Here is a 21050-nt window from a genome sequence, read left to right as displayed (position 1 = left end):
CAGGAAATATTGCATATTAATTTGACCGGTGTCCCCAAGTTTTTAGGGCGTCGCAATCAAATAAATCTTTAGTAATATCAATATTTCAATATTTTCCTTCTCCTAAAATGAGCGATATATATTTTATCATCATAACTTTATAGGTAGGGTTTTGTTGGGAAATCGGTACAAATAACTACTGGCAATGATCATGGCCATGAACATGTACGTGGTCTTCCATCGATGCGCGATTCAGAAGCGAATCCACTTTATAGCAGGTCAAGGGTTAATGAAGTTAAGGTTACAATGTATCTCATTATCTGACAACTACCTCATTAGGAATACATTCAGGCTATTGTCATAACAAGTGTATTACTGACACTATCACACCTTACTCCCTCGGGGCGTGACTTTGACCCTAGTTTGACTTGAAAATGGTAATTAAGGTTATCGTCGTCAAGAACAACATCCCGGTAACAACAACGTTTCGAGGGGTTTCGAACATCGAGTCACCTCAAATGAAAGTACAATGGTCACACTAGGATCCACGACATGCTCATCTATCAGGGCCCAGTTCTTTAACCCCAATACATTTGCACACTCATTGAATGACCTTTGACAATTCGGGTACAAAAACTCATACTCTGCAACTTGAGGTCGAATTTTGCACTCTGATTGTTTCATTGAGGTTATTGAAATATGCCATTGGGATGAGGCTATTGTATATAGTCCATAGTGTCATGATGGTATTAAACTTGCATGTGTATTTTTTTTCTTCAGAAATGCGATTAGGATGCCATGCAAGTTTCTCTAAACGTCAGTAAAAAGTTCCTTTTACAAATCATATACTTTGAAAACTTGCTTAATTTCTTGTTGTTATTGTTAATGAGTTATGTACGTTTTTACAAAAGTGTTGTTGTTTCAGCCCTCTTTACAACATAACTCAAGAACCACATGACATACAATAGCTGTAATATATGATTCCTTCTAAACCATGTAAACACTTGCTATGAAATGATCAATGCAATTTTTGCCAAAGCTGACTACCATTCGCAAGATGCTGTGAACTACCAAATCGCAACAGTTTAAAATAGTTGCTAACCCTATAAGTTGTGGAAACTATAAGCGTTGACAAAGTGCGAGGAAAGGAGAACATCAAAAATTGCCTGTTCTCCATATATATAGGCCTACCTTTGTTAACGTCTGATTTTTATATCATATGTTTTTTGCTTTACGTAAATGACCTATTTCAGCATTGCTTTTCCTTGGCCGCATTATACTTTGCACTGCATTGATCGTTTTGCATGTGGTATTTTAGCTCAACATTTAGTAAACTTACAAGTTTGTCTGGTTTGAGATTTATGATCAGCAGATGTAAATAACATGTATTTTTTTCCTTTTTACAAAAATTGAATGATAGACAATAATAATGGTATAGGGGAAGTGGAATTTGCAAAGATTTTTTTTTTTGGAATAATGATTCGCAGGTAGAAACACTGTACTGAATAGTAGCTAATAGTGTTGTATAATGATACCAACAATATCATGAATATATTAAACTCAATATCACCAATCAGTTAGGCCTATATCTTGATGAACGTTTAATGTTCTTCAACTGGATATTTAAGTAACGTGTGAAATATTGAAACGAATTCTGAACATGATAAAATAATCTCAGTACATTCAAGAACGGTCTCTTTAGACAGCGAGAAATAGGGCTAGGACGGTGGTGTAAGAGGTCAGGAGATGGGCAGAGATATAACATGTATAAATAGGCCTACTCCGAGACAGCAGATGGGCAGAGACAAGCTGAGACAGATACTCCGAAACCGCAAAGAGAATCTGAGAGAGAAAAAAGATAACTTTAGTAACATACCATCTCCAAAGCAAACCCCAGTCTCAGAAGCTTGTCCACCATGTTGCGGTATCATCTTAGCAACACCAACATCACCAGATCTATCAACATCTCCAGGCTCCTCTTTAAGTCGTATTGCACTGCACAAAATGATGATACACGTAACACCAACAATAATCCTTAACCAAAATGATGATAAATTGTTCATGATGTCCGAGTTGTTGAAATCTTTTAATATGATGGTTTTCGATTTCCTGACCTGCTTGTTGATAGGTCTTGTACCCTTCGATTGTAGGTCCGTGGTATCCCGTCTGACCTAATCTGGAGAAGACCCCAAGCAATATCGGCAAAAAAGATGACTCACCAGCAGCTCACTCCGTTGCCCATGACACGACTCCAATCATCGTAACTTTTAATCCGCTGTGACAGTTGAGCGAAGGGCGGGCGCACTTGCACAGCAAAAATGTTGGGCAAAGTTTACCCAACATTATGTGTGGACTGGGTAAATAGTGAGTTATGGAACGGGTGAGTTACTGAGAGTTTATGGTCAAGAGCAACAGGCGAGTTGTGGACAGGTCAAGGGCGGAACTTGAGTTGTGGACAAGGGGACAAAGCGACTTAGGGACGCACCATTAGACTTCAAGGGAGGGGGGTGGAAGTTTTTGGGAAAAAAACTTCCCCCACTACATGAGCAAAAAAACAAACTTTCCCCACCAACACTAAAAAAATAAATCCCCACCTTACTGTATAAATGCACGAAAATTAAAAAAGAAGTCTAATGGTGCGTCCCTTATAGTCATGGTCAAGGGCGAAAGGTGAGTTGTGATCAAGGGCGAAAGGCAAGTTGTGGTCAAGGGCGAAACGTGAGGTCCTGGATCCCGGGTCCTGGACTTGATCAATTTCAAACATCTTTTCAATTCTTAAAGCTGATCCAGTAAATTTGTAGAGAAAATCCGGATCAGTGATGTCAGAAAGCCTAAAGCGCTTGCTTATATTGCTCAAACCCTACATTTGCTTGCATATTATATATTAAGATTCGGACTATTGACGGGTATGTACCTACCGGGGTCGTGAAGTACATGTAAGGACCTATGATCAAAAAATGGGTCATTTACAGTGGCGTAACCAAACCAGACCTGGGGGGAAGCAAGATTTAAAACTTTCCCAATTTCTGATCAAAAGTTGTAGTTTTTAAGTGCGAGCGGCTTGCCGCGAACCGTGAAATGGGCAGGCCCTAGGCAAAGTTTCTATTCCCTCTTTTTCTTTCTTGTTCTTCCTTCCCCTTTCATCTTCTTTCATTTTTCTTCTTTTCTTTTTCTTTTTCTCCCTTCCCCTTTCTCTTCTTCCCTCTTTATTTCGCTTTTTTTCTCTTCTCCCTTCCCTTTTTTCTTTCCTCTTTTTCTCTCCTTCAGGTACAACATCCCCGGACAACATCATATGGAAAGGTTTGGCTACAAAACGATTCTCTTATAAACGCACTCTAAACGTATACAATCTCACATTACACGGTTAAGTGCGGGTAAGAGCTGTGTGGAGGTATCAGCGGATTAGGGGGTCAGATTTAACTCCCCCTACATGCAGGGACCCATGTGCAGTCGATTGATAGTTGTCCACCCTAGGGATGTTGCTTATGGTCCATAGAATCCACTCATAGGACAACCTTGTAAACTCGACATGTTATAGTACTTCATGTTCATGAAATGTCTTTTTGCTCCCTAAGTATTAGGTATTTACTCTGAACCAAAAATCTTATCAAAATGAATAGTTTCCGTTTTATTTTAACAAGACTAGTATCTCTTAAATTGAAAAGATCTCCAACTCATTATTTGACAAGATTATCCATTTCAATTTGAACATGTTCTATTATATCCCTCTCAGAGAAGATAAACTATTCTAATTTCATTTTTTGGTCATTTTTGATAAGAAGCTATTCATTTTTGACCAGAACCTATTCCTGTTATAAAATGACAAGGCAATCTTATCAAATTTGGTGAGTTTCTTGTCATTTTGATGAGAATATCCATTTCATTTTGAAGAGAAATCTTTTTATATCCCCACTTGTCAAATTTGACAAGTTTCTATTCAAAAATGAATCGTTTTAAGGGATCTAAAATGAGCGTTTATTGAGTTTCGACAGTATTTTTTGTGGGACATGAGAGCTCTTCAGACCTATCGAATTGCATTCTGAATACGAAGCATGTCTTTCTGATATCAAATAATTTTAATTTTTGAAAATCACAATATAATACAAATTTTATGACAAATTATAAAAATTTGATATTTTTCAAATTTTTGATATATAACAGTCCTCGAAGTAAATTATATAAATCTAATGATATATTCTTAAAGTGTATGTAGCAGGGAGGAAAAAGCCGACGGTCAATTGAAAATTTTGACCTTTCATATTGAAGATATAGATTTTTTTCCCAAAAAGACCTTTTTTTTGTGGTGTTTTGGGAAAAAAAATCCATATCTTCAATACGAAAGGTCAAAATTTTCAATTGATCGTCGGCATTTCATCCCACCTACATACACGTTAAGTATAAATCATCAGATTTATAAAGTTTACTTCGAGTACTGTTAAATATCAAAAATATCAATTTTTAATGATTTGCCATAAAATGTGTATTAAATTGCGAATTTCGAAAACCAAAATTATTTGATATCAGAATGACATTCTTCGTATTCAGAATGCAATTCGATATGTCTGATGTGCTCTAATGTCCCAAAACAAATACTGTCCAAACGTTCATACCCCAGCCCTTAAGACCACATAATCAGATTAATGCCCTGTACTATAGTATATAATTAGGCCTACCATGCTAAGTATATTAACCCCCGGGTGCCGATGATAGTGTGTACACATGTGTGACTATGGTGAACTTCACAACTCCCCTCCCCACCCTCCCACATACACACGCCCCATCTCACCCACCCACACTCACCCCGTCACCCACTGCCCACCCACCCCCACCGGTACCATCTCTACACTTAGTGGTATGCACCCTGAATCTTATTTGCTGCGTGATTGGTGACGGGCTGTAATTAAGAACACGAAAAAAGAAAAAAAAAAAGCGGCGTGACCATCTTCAGTATCTTGTAATTTGAAGAAGAAATAGCATCAAAATACACTCTTAGTCGGAGCAGGGGATTTCCATTTAGAAACAGAGGTTTGTTTATTGTTTGGGCATCACCAGAAATATTAATTTTGTTGTAATTTGCATTCCATTCACGATTAATATAAGCTTAAACTACCGTACTAAATCATGCTATTAAATTTATAAGCTTACCGCTATACAGTTAAAGTTGTTTTCTTTAAACTTCCGTGGTCGGGGTACGCGCTGGTGAATTGCGATCGCGTAAAAGTGACAAGGTCGCCTACTACGCGCCGAACAGACAACCAATGGGTCAACCGACTTGTTGTCAAGTGCATTGATCAGCCAATCAGCGTGATTGCTTATTTTTTCTGTATGTACGCTCGTAGACGCTTGGCGCACAGCTCGGACCACGGAAGTTTAAAGAAATTAACTTTACACATTCAATTCATCGTCATGCATGCATGACATTGTTTATATTTGAACATGTGAAGTACAAGGTCAAGGAACTTAATATGTTTTTCTCATTCATAATCTGATACTATCGGTCCAACTTACATACAGTGGGTGGCGGCACCAGCAGGGGTAGCACTAGGTTTTAAATCCAGGGGTTCTCAGAACCCCTGAACCCCCTGAAAGTGTTAAAAATATGCGCTCAAATCCTAAAATGAGGGGTTCTCTAGTCAAGTATTGAATGCCCGTTTCAATATATCAGTATCAGATTTTGTGATTTTGGTTATGTGTAAATAGTTTATGGCCTGGCAAAAACGCGACCTCCCTTTCACGCCGCGATTCTCGCTATTAAAGGCAATGTCATGTAAGGACGATCGTTATTTACGGCAGGGGGTAATGGGCGCTTTGGAAAAATATCGACAAAAAATTTCGCTCCCCCTCCTGGTTCAACGAAAAATTTTGTGTTCCCCCTCAGGCTCAAGACCCAAAAAATTCGGATTCCCCCTCAAAACGCCCATTACCCCCTGTCGTAAATAACGATCACTCCCTAACCAACTATCTGGCTTTTAAAGAAAGTTCCCACGCAGTGTACTTGCTATAAAAGTGTTGCTTAATGCCATAAAAGTTCGCCGAATTCCATAAAATGCAGTTCAACTTTGGCAAAGTGCAGAATTCAACAGCATTGCAAGTCACATGTGACGAAAAAAAAAGCCATGATTTACTCAATAAAAATGACATTTCATTGCTAATGAGTTCAAGTTTAGGCCAAATATCATGATATTTATTGAATTACTGGAGTATTTTGACTATAAAACATAATTCAAGGGCAAATTTTTGTCACCTTTTCCTTCTACGGCTTCGTATTTCACCGCTGGCATATCTCTACACACCACCCTTGAAGCATTCCTTACCGATCCCTAGAATTAGAAATTACCAACTCACGACGTGTCGTCATTCAGTACTGCAATAAAACTCATCAGTGATTCTATACAATATCACAATCTGTGTTAAATTACGCTGGAGGTGTGTATTTTATTTTTAGGTTTAAATTATGTTACAATGCTACGGCGACTTCACTTCAACATTTATGTTATTGCATTTTATGTTACATAATTTCTGGACAGGTCGTAAATATTGGAGATCGAAGCTTTTATTTTTCTTTCACATGTTTTCATTTTTCTGCCGCATGAAAACCCCGAACTGGTATGCAAAAATGAATAGATGCGCTCAAACTTAAAAAAATGCGCGTGGCGCGCAAGAACGCAACTTAGCGCGACCCTGGGCACCAGGAATTTTTTTCGGGGGGATTTTGCGCAAAATTGCTGCAAAAAGTGGAAATTTACGTAATTTGGGGCGTGGGTGTTGTGCTTCAAAACTGGGGGGGCAAGAAAAATAATTGGGGGACCAATACCACCTTGCAAATATCCCTTGCCCCCCCCCACCCGTTACACCCATCGAATGTGTGTCATCAGCCCTCAGATCGGCCCTCAGTGACTGTAGGAACCCATGGATTCGATCCGTGTACCCACCCGTAGCGCCGCTACTGACTGCCAACATATTCTGTTACCATATCATAATTCATATGGGGAACATGTCTGTTGAAGATATTTAATTTATAGTATTACACAGTAAAGAATATATATAGTGGGAATTCCAATTGAATGAACGCAGCTTTCAATAGCGTGACGAATGTTTGCGTACACTGCGCGATGTACGCCAGCGTGTGCGACTGTACGTGAGTAACACGGAAGTGATCCAACCATGCCAACGCACTCGTGATTGGATAGCATTGTATCCAAGTTGTGCGTTCGCGTTGTAGTTTGAAATACGCGATATATGATCGCGGTTGGATCGAGTGCAGCTGTTGAAAGCTGCGTTCATTCAATTGGAATTCTAGTATAGGTATACTATAGACTAGTACTTGTACACAGCTCATTTCATATGAGCTGTGTACTAAGGCGAAACTCTTTCGTTTTCAGTGAATATGTTCACATTTCACTCAATATTAAAAACGTACATATAACTGCATATGTACACTAAATACAGCCCCGGCCGAAATGGTCTACTTTTTAGAGGACCTCAACTATGAATCCCCAACCGTTGGTTACCTTCGAACAAAATTGTAGAAGTTTCTGTGCCAGAAATTTCCCGGCACTGCAAACATGAAAATTGCCGCATTCATTCAGTTCCGTTAATAAATACCGGAACTTCTTCACTCCAATGTAAATTTTAATGACTTGATATAATTACGAGAGTTACCGAGCATTACCGAAGAGCCGAATGCAAGTCACATGTGGGGTCACATGATTACAAATTATATTAAACTGGGTACCGGTACAATATTTTACATGTAAAAAGCCCATAATGAACAATGAACGGCTGAAACCACTGAACAGTGCATCTAATTATAACCATCACATCATCAGCATAAATTACCTGTAGTCAACCGGACGCCATAGTGTATTTTTATGAATAAAATTGACCCCTTTTCAATGATCATACACATGTGTGATGGTGGTCTTTGAGATTGGGAGCTGCCATTTTGGCCTACACATATGCGTTCTACTCGCTAGATACAGCGGTTTAAAAATCACAGATACCGTACTTAAATACAATACAATGTGTTTAAGTATCTATGACATAAATCGAACAAAATTTTCAGTAAGGCTAATGAAAGCTGATTCCAAGTTTCCTGTCACATCACCCGCGCGAATCATCTTTTCATTTTGGCCAAAACTTTCATTATTTTCAATTTCATAAAAAATTCAATTATTTGAATATTGAGACGGAAATAACATTTGAAACTCCCAAAAAATCACCAAAATCTGTTAATAATTTGCAATTTGAGAAAATATTTTTTTTTAAATTGTTTCTGAAATTTGGGTTGGCATTCATTTGTACAGGAAAAATGTTTTCCCCAATTTGTTCAAAATCTGGATCGGTCGAGCCCATAGAACAGGGTTTGATGAGTAAATGATAGCAAATCAGTGAAACCGGAAAAATTGAGCGCTACGTTATAAATGTAGCAGCGCTATACAAATATTTAAAATGTATGTATGTATGTATGTTTTCTTTTTTTTTCGCCTAATACCATTTGACTTTTTTACGTTTCATTAAATATTTTTTCCATTTATTTCAAAAATCGTTTGGGGGAACTTATTGTAAGTTGTGGATCTAATAGCTTTAATATAAACTGGTCCCAAAAAGTAACTTACCAGGTAAGAAATTCGTCTGTCAAGTTCAAACGACAAATCGTATTATACTGAATAGCATATGAGTGGAAGCGGTGTACATTTACTGCGAGTTTGACACCTCATTTGTCGCAAACAGATCAAAACTTTTGAAGTTATGCTCATTTGAACAAGCCTACTATCAAATTTGAAAGTTGCAGGTCCGCCCCAATGAATTCACACAATAAACAGACACATGAAAGGATGTTCAGAACTTTTATTCTTTGTCAACTCACACTTGTTGATTACACCTGTATACTGCCAACCATCTCAAGTGGTATGAGTGCAACTTTCATTCCAGTGGATAGGTTCGGTTAAATAAGCATAACTTCAAAAATACTCATCCGTTTGCAACAAATGAGGTGTCAAAATTCGTGTAAATTAACACTGCTTCCACTCATATCCCATTTAGTGTAACACAATTTGTCGTTTGAATTTGACAGACAAATTTCTTACCTGGTAAGTTTCTTTTTTGGAGCAGTTTATGTTTCAAAACAAGTGAGCATGCTCAAAGAAAAAAAGACAAATGAATGTCAATGCTGTTAAATAAAAAGGTCCTTTCTTACATAATTTTGTTTGGTTATTTCATCAACATTTTTGTGGACTTTTTTACCCATAGAGCACAACATTCTAAAAAATATTCACCCTTGTGACTACTGTACAATGTGAGCTTATCCACCTCACAAAAATGTTAATTTCTTTTTACAGATAATAACACTTCATTAAGATCTTCAGTAGAAGCTTAATAATTTGAAATCATCATGAAGATTGCTGTGGAGGGATGTGGTCATGGAGAGCTGGACAAAATCTATGAAACGATACAATTTCTAGAACAGAAAGAAGGTACTGTATTTAATTAATACACTATTACAAATGTATTTGAAGGTAAAAAATTAAGCTTCAAACATTGTGGGTGAAATTTTTGATGTGAAATAGATGAGACAAGGTTTTTGATTTTAGAGGGAGTTACAAAAAAAAATGTAGGAGCAGTTGGCCCCAGGGGGTGCTCAACTTTCATCATACATGAAGCACCGAACTGGTGGACTTTATGAACAAAGTGCCAACCCAGTTGGGTTTTGTTTTCAAGTTTGCTCAAATTTGAAGCTGAAAAATAAACATTTTCTCAAGCTTATGGTTTGTGGGACCTAACATTTTTAGTCACAACTCTTGAGGCCGCACTCTGCGTACTAATCCAAAAAGTGCGAGATATTTCGAGTGATAGAGGTGAAGTTCAGGATGTTGTTTCTTGCAAATTTCCAATGTTTTTCATGTTCAAATGTATTGGGAACTTTCATAATGATGGCATATTATCATTTTGGAAGAAAAAAAGAAAAATCTAAAAATTTAAAAGTATCCAGAAAATTACCTTGTTGGGTATGAATTCACATGGAAATTTGCAATTTCAGTGCCTAAATGGGGCAAAATTAGAACAATTGTGGCCAAATCAAGCCCCCCCCCCCTGGAAATTTGGCCCTGTTTTTAGTAGTTGGGCAGTTGACTCATAGTGAATGAAAAAACATGCAAATAACTAAATTTTTAATGATATGATGATGTATTGGTTGAATTCCCTGATGATCTTTCCAATTCCAGGCATCAAAGTTGACTTGCTTCTGTGTTGTGGTGATTTCCAGTCAGTTAGGAATGAATCGGATCTGGAATGTATGGCAGTACCTAAAAGTACAGAACCATGAACACATTTTACAAGTAAGTGTAGTAGGTTATCCTTTTTCTATATCTCCATCTGATAGGACTAGCGATAGTATTGGGGTCTCAGGACCATTGCAGTTAAATTAATGACCTAGAGATAATAATACCCTTGTCTCGTGACATCTCGCAAGAAGCATCACAAATTATTCATGTAAGTCCTATACGTTGTCTATTTTCTGTGTTGTAATTTTGTTCTGGTATACCAGAACATGATTAATCTGCAAGAAATATTTTGTACATACACATTATGTAGCCAAGAGGTTTCCAGTGGTATAAAACTTTTTTTTTTTTTTTTGTGAGGATGAGGGTGTGATTGACGAAATGCCCTTTGTGCAGTCATTTTAAGCTATAATTATTTTTGTATGCCTAATTAGAACACCTTAAATCATTTTAAAAAAATTTGATTTGCTATCTAGATATTATTCCGGTGAGAAAACAGCACCAATTCTTACCATTTTTATCGGAGGAAATCATGAGGCATCCAACTATCTTGCTGAGTTACCATATGGAGGCTGGGTCTGCCCTAACATCTACTACATGGGTAAGTATTAGGATTCAGAAACTCATGCATACAATTGCATACATCTTATTTATATTCTATAAAATAATATATCTTATTTATTTCCGGTGTGTGTAATATGTATTTCGTTCACACCATGCTTGGTGGTCAGTTAAGGCCCCAGTTGTCGATGTTTGTTGATTTTCTTTATTCCTTTGAATTTGTATGTTTGAATTGTTTGAATAAAGATGATTGAATAAAATAGAGTCAAACTTTATAATACATTTGATATATTCTCATAGGTTATGCTAGTGTGTTGAATTATGGAGGCATCAGAATAGGGGGTATGTCTGGTATATTCAAGGGCAGAGACTACAGGAAAGGTCATTACGAGAAACCACCTTACTCCCAGGACACCATGCGTAGCGCGTACCATATACGTAACTTGGAAGTATTCAGGCTGCAACAGGTAAGTACTTTGGTCACTTCCTTGGAATACTGTTACATATTCCTGGAGTTAAAAACAAATTTCTACAACAACTTTGTATTATGTGGTCAAGGGCTTGGATAATATTATCAGGACATTATGTGGCCCGTTCTGACAAAACCAGGAACAAGTCGCATTTTTGACATAGCCCTACTATAGGGCCTTTTAAACACACTATACCTGTGAACTGCTAAAACCCACTAAGCGCTCCACCCGGTTTAGCAGTTCTCTGGATACATAGCCAGGTTTTATGATAGTCCTGCCAGCAAGACTTCAGTCTTTATCATAAACATAATGACATCTACGGACCTGAATCTAGGTATGACGAGTTACAGTTACTGGAACTTGGTTTTATGATATAGCATGGTTTTGGATCACCACAGTTAAAAGGCCCTATACTAGTAGGGCTATTTTGAAATTTCATGATTTGAATAAAAATGTAAACACTAGACAATCAGCTTTAAAATGAAACCAAAATTATATAAATACTTAAAATAACATCAATACTTTTCAAGATATGGATAATTTTGTAAATGATGCCTTGATATTTTTGCCACATTGCTATTCTGAGTAATGGGACAATTAGTTTCCTTCCTTACAAAGGATTGAAAAGGGATTATCATAGTTCAACTGATATTTATTGATTAAATAAACCTCTTTTTAATAAGTGCTTTCAAGGATTTGAAAGTCCCTTACATGTAGTCCTACAATCAATACCATGAAATTAAGAATTCCAAAATGTCATTTTTTTTATGGGAATGTCATCTTTAAAGGCCAATTCAAAAACCTGTCTGGCAACTTGTTCCGGGTTTTGTTGCAGCTGGTCACACACTGTATTATACAGGGTCAGAATTTCGGCGTGAATCAGAGAATCGATTCTCGCAAAGATTCTTGTAAACAGATTGATTCCCGCAAACGTTTGTAGTTTACACAGAAGTTGAATCAAATGATTCCCGCAAATTTATTCTGCAAGAATCAAGATTGATTCTCGCACTGTGAAACTAAATTCTGACCCAGAATGCAATTTGGTGTGTTTGATGTGCTCTCAGGCCCCACAAAAATACTGTGCAAAGGTGGGTGACCGACCTCTAAGGGAAAGTTACTTGGTAACTAATGTAAGCATTTCTCTGAAGTGAAACTTCTAATTTGTGCACAAGGTGTGGGTATGTGATTACTGACAGGGAACAGCAATTTAAATTTAGAGAGCAGGTGAACAGACGACAGGAGAGGTCTGATGGCATGGTTTTGGGATGTGTTGTTTTTCTGTTTCCAATCAGCCTCTTTTGGTGGCCCTGTTTTTATGTGACACGATCTGGTCCATGGAGGCCAAAGGAGGCAGTTTTGAAAATTGAATTACTATAATTATCACCTTTTACAAACATTAGGCTATCATAAACTGAAAACACCAAAGGTCTAGCATAGTTTGCCTTCATCTCAATTTCAAATTTGCCACCTTTGGCCTTCATGAACCAGGTCATGTCACATATGTACGTTTGTTTGTTTCATTAAATATTTGAATCAAGAAGTAAATGTTTCGGAAGATCTGTTTCCTTTATTACTAATGTGGGGATTACTGAAATTCTACCAAAGATGGATATTAGATTTCAGATTGCATTGTTTTTAATTATTAGTTATAAGTCAAGTTTTCATTTTACTTTTTTTCTCTTTGTTGTTACAATTCAAAGATCAAGCAGCACATGGACATCATGATGTCACACGATTGGCCCAAGGGTGTATATCGTCATGGCGACAAAGAGTCGTTGATTAGAAGGAAACAGTTTTTGAGAGAAGAAGTGAATAGCAATTCATTAGGGAGTGGTCCCACAGAAGAGGTACTGACTGCCATGAAACCAAGCTATTGGTTCTCTGCTCATCTGCATGTCAAGTTTGCAGCACTTGTCCAGCATAAGGTAACGGACAAAATCAGCTATTCCATTTAAAATCCACACTACCCCTGTGGAAGATTTTGGAAGTATCTACCAAAGTGGGAGTATGTTTTTCAAATGTAATTGGCCAGGGTTAATCATTGTGAAACCTATACTCGCTCTGTATTATGGCTTTACCTATATCTTCCACAAATGGAGTGAGTATTTCAAATAGAAGTTATCCAACTCTCTATTCTATTCAAAACTCATACTCCCTCTGTGGAAGACTTGAGCTAAATCTCCCACAAGGGTAGTGTGGATATTAAATGGAATAGATCCAACTCTCTATTCTATTCCAAACTCATACTCCCTCTGTGGAAGACTTTAGCTAAATCTCCCACAAGGGTAGTGTGGATATTAAATGGAATAGCCCAATGGTAGTTATATGTATTTCTGTATTAGAGACTTTCTGTAAAAATCATTTCCTCAAATTACTCTACCTAATGAAGCCAAAAAAACCAAAATTTGTTTGCTTGCCCTCCAGTGGGATTTTTGAGGTGGGTCAGTCGGTGGGCAAAATATCATTTTTTTTAATGACTCACTACTGTATAGGCCTGTAGGCAATGAACATTGTTCATGTGGAAACATACAATGTGCATCAATAATACTTCACTTCAGACCTTCAATACGCAAGATACACCATAGCAATGGATTCAATTAGAATGACTGCGATTATTGGAAACTTTGATGTAGGAAAGCTCAGGAATGGACAGTTTTAAATGTTATGAGTTTACAGTAAATGATTTTCTTCTTAAGAAAAATGTTATTGGCTAAATTAAGCTTTGAAATGAAATTTAGACATAGAAAAAGTAATAAAAAACCATTAAAATTAAAAACTAGAAGGGCCAACCCTGATTTTGGGTCGGTCGGTGGAGGGCAAGCAAACAAAAAAAATTTGGTCTGATCTACAAGCAAAAATAGTTCACTTGATTATAATAGGGGATGCTTAATTGTGATGTGATCAAGCAAAATCAGTCAGAAGTCAGAAATATTGATTCCCAGATATACATGTAAAAAGGAAAAAAAAATCTTTGTTGTCTATTGTTTTGGAAACGCTTCAACTGTTCATATCTTTAGAATGAAATGTTCATTGCAATGGGGTTTTCTGCACAATGTACTTTTGAAAATGCATTACACAATCATGTAGAAAACTGAAAATTGAATATGCCTGACTTCAGACTGATTTTGCTTGATCACACCACATTTGTGACCCGGCAGCACAAACGAGCCGTAAATTCCCTAAATTGTATTCTGTGTTATGGTGTAAAATGTCGTATGCATCGATAACTTAAGCTGGCCCGACATCCGTCTTATTTTGATAGTCAAAAACTAATCAATAATCCTATTGTTGAAGTGGATAATAAGCTTCTACCTTAGATGGCCGGCTATAGAACTTTTAATAGCTCTGGTCTTTGTTTGCTTTTGCTAAATCCTGTTCAAGTGGTGGGTTACCAGGCATTGTATTTTGTACAGGTATGCATAACCAACAATTAACAATGAGAGAACTTTCTTAAACCTCGTTGACTTGGGGATGATTTGAAATGACCGCCAATTATGACTGTTTGATATATATTGCCAGCAATGTGGAAAAAGAGACAGATGTAAAAAGCGTAAAAGCTATAATTTTGTTGAAGGAGCAAAGTTTAACAAACCATAACCCCGCTTCTGGATATCGCTTTGAAGTCAAATGATATACCATTTTAAGTTTATGATGTTTATTTTTAAACACGAAATAAAACAAAATTGACCGGGAGGAATTTACGGCTCATTCGCCGTGGATCGGTCACATTTGATAAATCATTGTAAACTGAGCTCAAAAAGAAACTTATAATTTTTCACAAGGTCATATCTTGAAATCCTGTCCACCAAATTGAACCAAAATTACAGATTTACTTCAATACTCTACTCTTAACACATGTCAGTAACCAAGCAGTTATCCAACTGACACAACAGCAAAATGCACTGACATGGGACAGCTTCCTGGACCACATTCACAGCCCAGCCCTGTTTCATGAAAAAAGTGTATGAAAAGCTGAAAGCAGCACCGTTTTATCATCTGTGCAAGGATCTTGTGTGCATTCTCACAGATCTTTTGTCCTGGGTGCCAAATGTTGGGCTGTGAAAGTGAAGGAAGTCCAGGAAGCTGTCCCATGACAGTGCATTTTGCTGTTGTGTCAGTTGGACAACTGCTTGGTTACTGACATGTGTTTTGATTAGAGTATTAAGGTAATCCTGTGTGTAATTTTGGTTCATTTTGATTGACAGTATTTTAAGATATGACCTTGTGATTCACAAGTTGTACAAATTATAAGTTTCTTTTTGAGCTCAGTTTATATAGCTAATTTTGTAAGTTTTCATGGCTATCACATGGTCAACTACTCAGTTGTTTGATAATAAAAGTTTTTACATGCTTATATCGTACATCCACATAAAATAACAGGCTTTGACTTTTTTTAGATATCAATCATGTTTGCTATTTGTGCCAGATTAATTAGCAAATTAATGAGTGTTCCTAAGGCCCCCAAATCTGAATTGTGATGAACATTAGTTCGGCAAGTCACTGATTGTCTCATACTCAGGGTTAGGGTTAGGTATTGTTGGTCGAAGCAGCCAACAAATTGAATTTCATTATCTAAATCAATCAATTATTGAAAAATAACACTTTTATGTTTTGCAAAAGTTCATTCTACAAATCATGTACTTTAAAAACTTGCTTGATTTATTGCTGTAAATGAGTTATGCACTTTCTACGAAAGTGTTGTTGTTTCAGCCCTCTTTGCAACATAACTCAAGAACCACATGACCTACAAAAGTATATCTGTGATATTTGAATTCTTCTACACACTCGCTATGAAATGATCAATGCAATATTTGCCAAAGCTCACTACCGTTCACAAGATGCTGTGAACTACCAAATCGCAACAGTTTAAAATAGTTGCTAACCTTAAGAGTTGAACACAAGTCAGAAATAATCAATTTTGTTTAAGATATTGATGGGTACCTTTGCATTTGCAGATTGTGACTGATATAACAGACTAAGAAAGTTGAAATTAAAAACAAGGAAAATATGATGCAACATCCAATGTGGGAGTAACACAAGACATATAAACAAAGTTAAATGTCTTAAAGTTTTAACTTTGTTTATATGTCTTGTGTTACTCCCCCATTGGATGTTGTGTCATATTTTCTGTGTTAGGGTTTTTAACTTTGTTTATATGTCTTGTGTTACTCCCCCATTGGATGTTATGTCATATTTTTCCTGTTAGGGGTTTTTAACTTTGTTTATATGTCTTGTGTTACTCCCCCATTGGATGTTGTGTCATATTTTCTGTGTTAGGGTTTTTAACTTTGTTTATATGTCTTGTGTTACTCCCCCATTGGATGTTGTGTCATATTTTTCCTGTTAGGGGTTTTTAACTTTGTTTATATGTCTTGTGTTACTCCCCCATTGGATGTTGTGTCATATTTTCCCTGTTTTTAATTTTATCCATTGCTAGTGTGACACTGTTGTATCCTTTTGGATCCATCCTTTGGTTCCCCGCTGGTCAGTTGGAACAGATTTTCCCTGTTTTTATATAAGAAAGTTGAGCTTCCATTGGTATCAATCACTAGTATTTGATTTACATATAGTTTCCCTGCATGTATGTGTACAACAAACAATTTATTTTTATATTTAAATAAGTGCACCACATCACAAACAGTCTTTTCCTTTTTACTTTTCCGTAAACCAGGAAGAAGATAATGGTGAAAAGAAGCAAACCAAGTTCTTGGCATTGGATAAGTGTCTTCCAAGGAGAGACTTCCTACAAGTAAGTGCCTGTAATTGTCTTTCATATGATAAATGTTGAGTGTATATAGAGTATAATGTCTAACCCAAGTTGCAAGTTGTATCAGCATTTCTAGACGTTCTAAAATTTATTGGGATATTGTCCAGGCAGGGGCGTACCTGGCCAAGGGGGACAAAATTTCCAATACTAAAATGATTCTATTGGGATAAATGCAATACTAAAATGGGCCAAAATTAGGGCAATTGTGGCCTAAAAACCGGCCCAAAGGAAGATGCACATTACAGTTTTGGTCAAGTATTTCGAGCCAGGAGGGGATTTTCCCCACCCCTCCCCCGGTCAGTATGTCTCTTGTGTCCAGGGTTACAAAAATAAACAGTGACCATAATTGCTAGATGTGGATACAGAACAAACTAATAATTATTGAACCGAGCAAGTAAAATTTGTTGTGATCAGTTAATATATTCATGTAGGATATTCAACTCAAATACAAAACTATTCTTTAGAGTTGCCTGCCCATTAAGTTTGACACTCACATGGAATCCATGTCTTGTCCATGTAAAAGACACTATCATCACTAATTTGTTTTCATGAAAAAAAATTATGTGCCTACTCTGGTCTCTCATATCCTGAGGTATTTCTCATGGTGAAGGCAAAGGACCAAGAAATGTTTGTAGAAAATATTTATTTTGGGAAGTTGAGTGTTTAAGTCCCTGAAGCTTAGGAGAAACAACTTGGAAAAGACTACTTAAGTTAAGGGAATTCATACAACTTCAGAGAATTAACACTTCTATTCTGTACCAATTTTAATATTAAATAATGAAGAAGGAGGCGGCCTATATCATGCTTCACCCTATGACAGAACACGTAATTTTAATAATAGAAACATTTCAAGTTATGAACAACCCATGTGGGAAGAGGGCAGTACAGGGCACATGTTTTTGTTTTTTCAATTTGCAGAAACAACATTTATTCTCAATGTGAATGCACTATGAAGTCAATTAACTGGTGTTAAAGTTGAGAAGTTTCATGCCTAATAAACACTCTTGTTTTGTATTTCACCCAGGTCGTTGATATTCCACATAAATCAGAGCCACCGTTTGAGCTCTCCTATGATGCAGAATGGTTTGCTATTCTGAAGGAAACCAACCATCTCCTGGACACCACACCTGATCTCAAGCATATGCCAGCACAGTTCTTCAGTGACAGGTAAAAGAAATCATTGAAGAAATCGGTTGTTTTATAAAATCAAAATATTGCATATCAAAACGGGGAAAGTCTGTTCGAACTGACCAACAAGGAACCAAAGGATGGATCCAAGAAGAAATACAACACTATAGTAAAATTTGAATGAACACAGCTGCCACTAGCTGAATGTGATCTGATCACAACCGTATGTTGCGTATTTCAAAATACAGAGCAAGCACACAACCTTGGATACAATAGTTTACCTATCCAACCTTGGCTTGTGGATCAACGTCTAGGCGTTGTGCCTGTGCGTAGCGCACTATAAATCACTGCGCTTTCATTTTTTAGTTAACCAGTAAGTAAGTAAGATATGTAATGTAATACTGGCTCCTGTGAATGTGGATACAAAAAATACAAAATTGAAACAGCAGGATATAGCATAAATTTTGGAATAGATATCAAATAAGTCTATGGGTATACAAACTTGATGACGGGAAAAACAGACACAAGATTGATCTGGAAAAATAAATGCATGATGAAACTTTGGAAAGAACCAAGTACAATTTAGAAGTATTTTAAATAGTATTTGGAAGAAGTCTATGGTGCTAGCACTATAGCCAAAAGATTCTCTAACACTAATGCCAGCAAAAGCTGATAACTACATCAACTTGTTGGCTATTTAATTAACTGATGTTATAAATCATGATAACATTGTGTCTGTAGGTTATGGTCAGAAGACTCTCATTTATTTATTTGGTGTGCTTTTTTTCAGATGGGACTATAGTGTCACAATGGAACAGATATCAGCAGTGAAATCAGCATTTGATGATGACTTGAAGGTGCCCATGAACTTCCGTAAGACCGTCCCTGCCTTTGATCCGGCCAAACCAATCAGAAATGCACAGCAACCCAACATGTGTATCAATCCCCAAACCAGAGAACTTTGCACCAAATTAGGCATCACTGATCCATGTGTGATACTAAGCAGCAGCAACAGAGCATCCTTTGGTGGTAACCAAGGTGATGTTTCAATAGGGGAAGACGAAGACGATCCAACATACACAAGTTTCATGTTAGATTCCTCCGCAGCTAATCCAGCCGAAATCTCGTTAGATGATGGCGATGAGGACAGTGGAGCCGAAGACAAACCCAAAGAAGATAGTGATGCCACACAAAACAGGACACGATTAAGTCTGAGCTTACCGCCTGTGAAAGGAGGAGAAAGTAGTAGCTCATCAGGTGATCAGCCTTTTGGTGATGCAGAGTCCCCTCTGAAGAGCATCTCCTTTCCTGATCCCCCAGATGGCTCATTGAAAGGTGAACTAACCACATCCACACCGTTGGTGCCACGAGGAGTCATTAAGAGGAGAAATTTGGAAGCTTACACCTCATCTCAAGATGAGGATGTTACTTCTGAAGACCAGGGAAGTAGTGAAGTGGACAGTAGTAGTGAGCCTTTAAACAAAGAAGTTGTACAAGGATCAGGACCGGGTAGACATATGAAGATCAAAAGACGGAATCAGGCTATTTACACAGCAGATGATGATGAGTAAAGAGTAATGATTTGATATCGGAACATGCTGGTCTTCTTTATTAAACCTTCCAGCAAACACAAAAATGTTTTTAAAATGTTATAAATGTGTTATAAACGTTGTTGTTTTTTTGGTTTTGGTTAAAATGTTTTCATAACATTTAAATGATGGGTTATATAAAGATCACAAAAATATTTTTATTTGAAAAAACACTACATCATAATTTTAAATATTTTTTGGCAATACTTTTTTTGCAAAATATTTTATATTTACATTCAAGTTTTCAAAAATTGTTATTAAAACGTTTTCTACCTTTTATATAACCTGTCATTTAAATGTTTTCTGTAAAACATGTTGTGTTTGCTGGATTCCCACAGACTCCCAACATAATGGAGTTTACCATTCTAATCTCTTGGCATTTAAAGACCAATGTTAAGATGGATACTTAAATGTGCATTTTCTAACATGACATATGCTGCATGGTCGGTTTTCTACTGTGATTTGCCATTCATCTGCTTAGCTTTGGCAGGCAGTGGCGTAACTAGGGGTTGTGCAGCCTGGGGCAAGGATACAAAATGGCACACCAAACCTGTGAATGTACCGACGGAAATATTTTTTGCTCGCAAATTACTCATTATTGTCCTCAATTTTTTTACCCAGAGCCTTCAAGAATCTAAAGTGTGTGGGGGTGTCAATATTTTATTTTTCCAACATTAGTTAACGCACGTTTAACATAGCGATACAGCAACACATTAAGACGCTGCCACTGTTATATACAACATTCATAACAATGCCTATTTTATTATTCTCAATGCTGATGCAGAAAATTCCACTACCATTGTCCATGCAGACGAAGTTTTGAACTGTATACTTTGTGTTAATGGCTTACTCAGCTAAACACTTGTCTGCTTTTGTAAGACAAAGTGCATTTGAAGACCCCATAATACATTGGGTAAATGAATGTGTTAATGTTAAATACTGTTTTTCCATTCATAGGTAGTAAGGGGGATGATGCGGAGATGAGGCTGCTAATTTAGCTATTCTAGTTGCGATCCATACACCCCTATGGAAAACATGACCTTAAGTCGCATACCGCTCATTCTACAAAATCCGGTGCCAATAGCCTTTTTTCCATTCTTTGGTCCACAAAAACTTTGTCGAGCATTTAGGGCATCAAATATGTTGTTTTTCTGGTAGAACTCAACGAGATCTACACGGACATATATAGTTTTCCATACTTTAAATGCTTTCTTCAGCCTGATTAACCCTTGCAAAGGCTCAAAAATCGCTAAAAATGCGTTTCCACAGCTCAAGT

At 36.9% G+C, this 21050-nt stretch overlaps 2 protein-coding genes across 2 annotated transcripts in view; one reads left to right on the top strand and one right to left on the bottom strand.

Annotated features, from left to right (window-relative positions):
* Nucleotides 1-2246, bottom strand: part of LOC140155330 (tolloid-like protein 1) — a 36147-nt gene extending 33901 nt beyond the window's left edge. The window contains exon 1 of the mRNA XM_072178122.1: nucleotides 1856-2246. Coding sequence (XP_072034223.1) covers nucleotides 1856-2042 — 187 coding nt within the window. The 5' untranslated portion in view covers nucleotides 2043-2246. The remainder of the gene's footprint in view (nucleotides 1-1855) is intronic.
* Nucleotides 2247-4878: 2632 nt separating this feature from the next.
* On the top strand, nucleotides 4879-20658 carry LOC140155328 (lariat debranching enzyme B-like). The gene is given in 10 exon segments (XM_072178121.1): nucleotides 4879-5004; nucleotides 9321-9455; nucleotides 10203-10286; nucleotides 10289-10316; nucleotides 10736-10860; nucleotides 11121-11287; nucleotides 12991-13215; nucleotides 16962-17039; nucleotides 18082-18224; nucleotides 18976-20658. Coding segments are annotated over 9 exon segments (1713 nt in total). The 5' UTR covers nucleotides 4879-5004; nucleotides 9321-9373; the 3' UTR covers nucleotides 19757-20658.
* Nucleotides 20659-21050: the final 392 nt, after the last annotated feature.

Source organism: Amphiura filiformis, chromosome 6, assembly GCF_039555335.1.
Source record: "Amphiura filiformis chromosome 6, Afil_fr2py, whole genome shotgun sequence".
Taxonomy (NCBI): domain Eukaryota; kingdom Metazoa; phylum Echinodermata; class Ophiuroidea; order Amphilepidida; family Amphiuridae; genus Amphiura; species Amphiura filiformis.
Note: the sequence above shows the minus strand (reverse complement) of the source record. Positions and strands in the feature narration are given on the sequence as shown.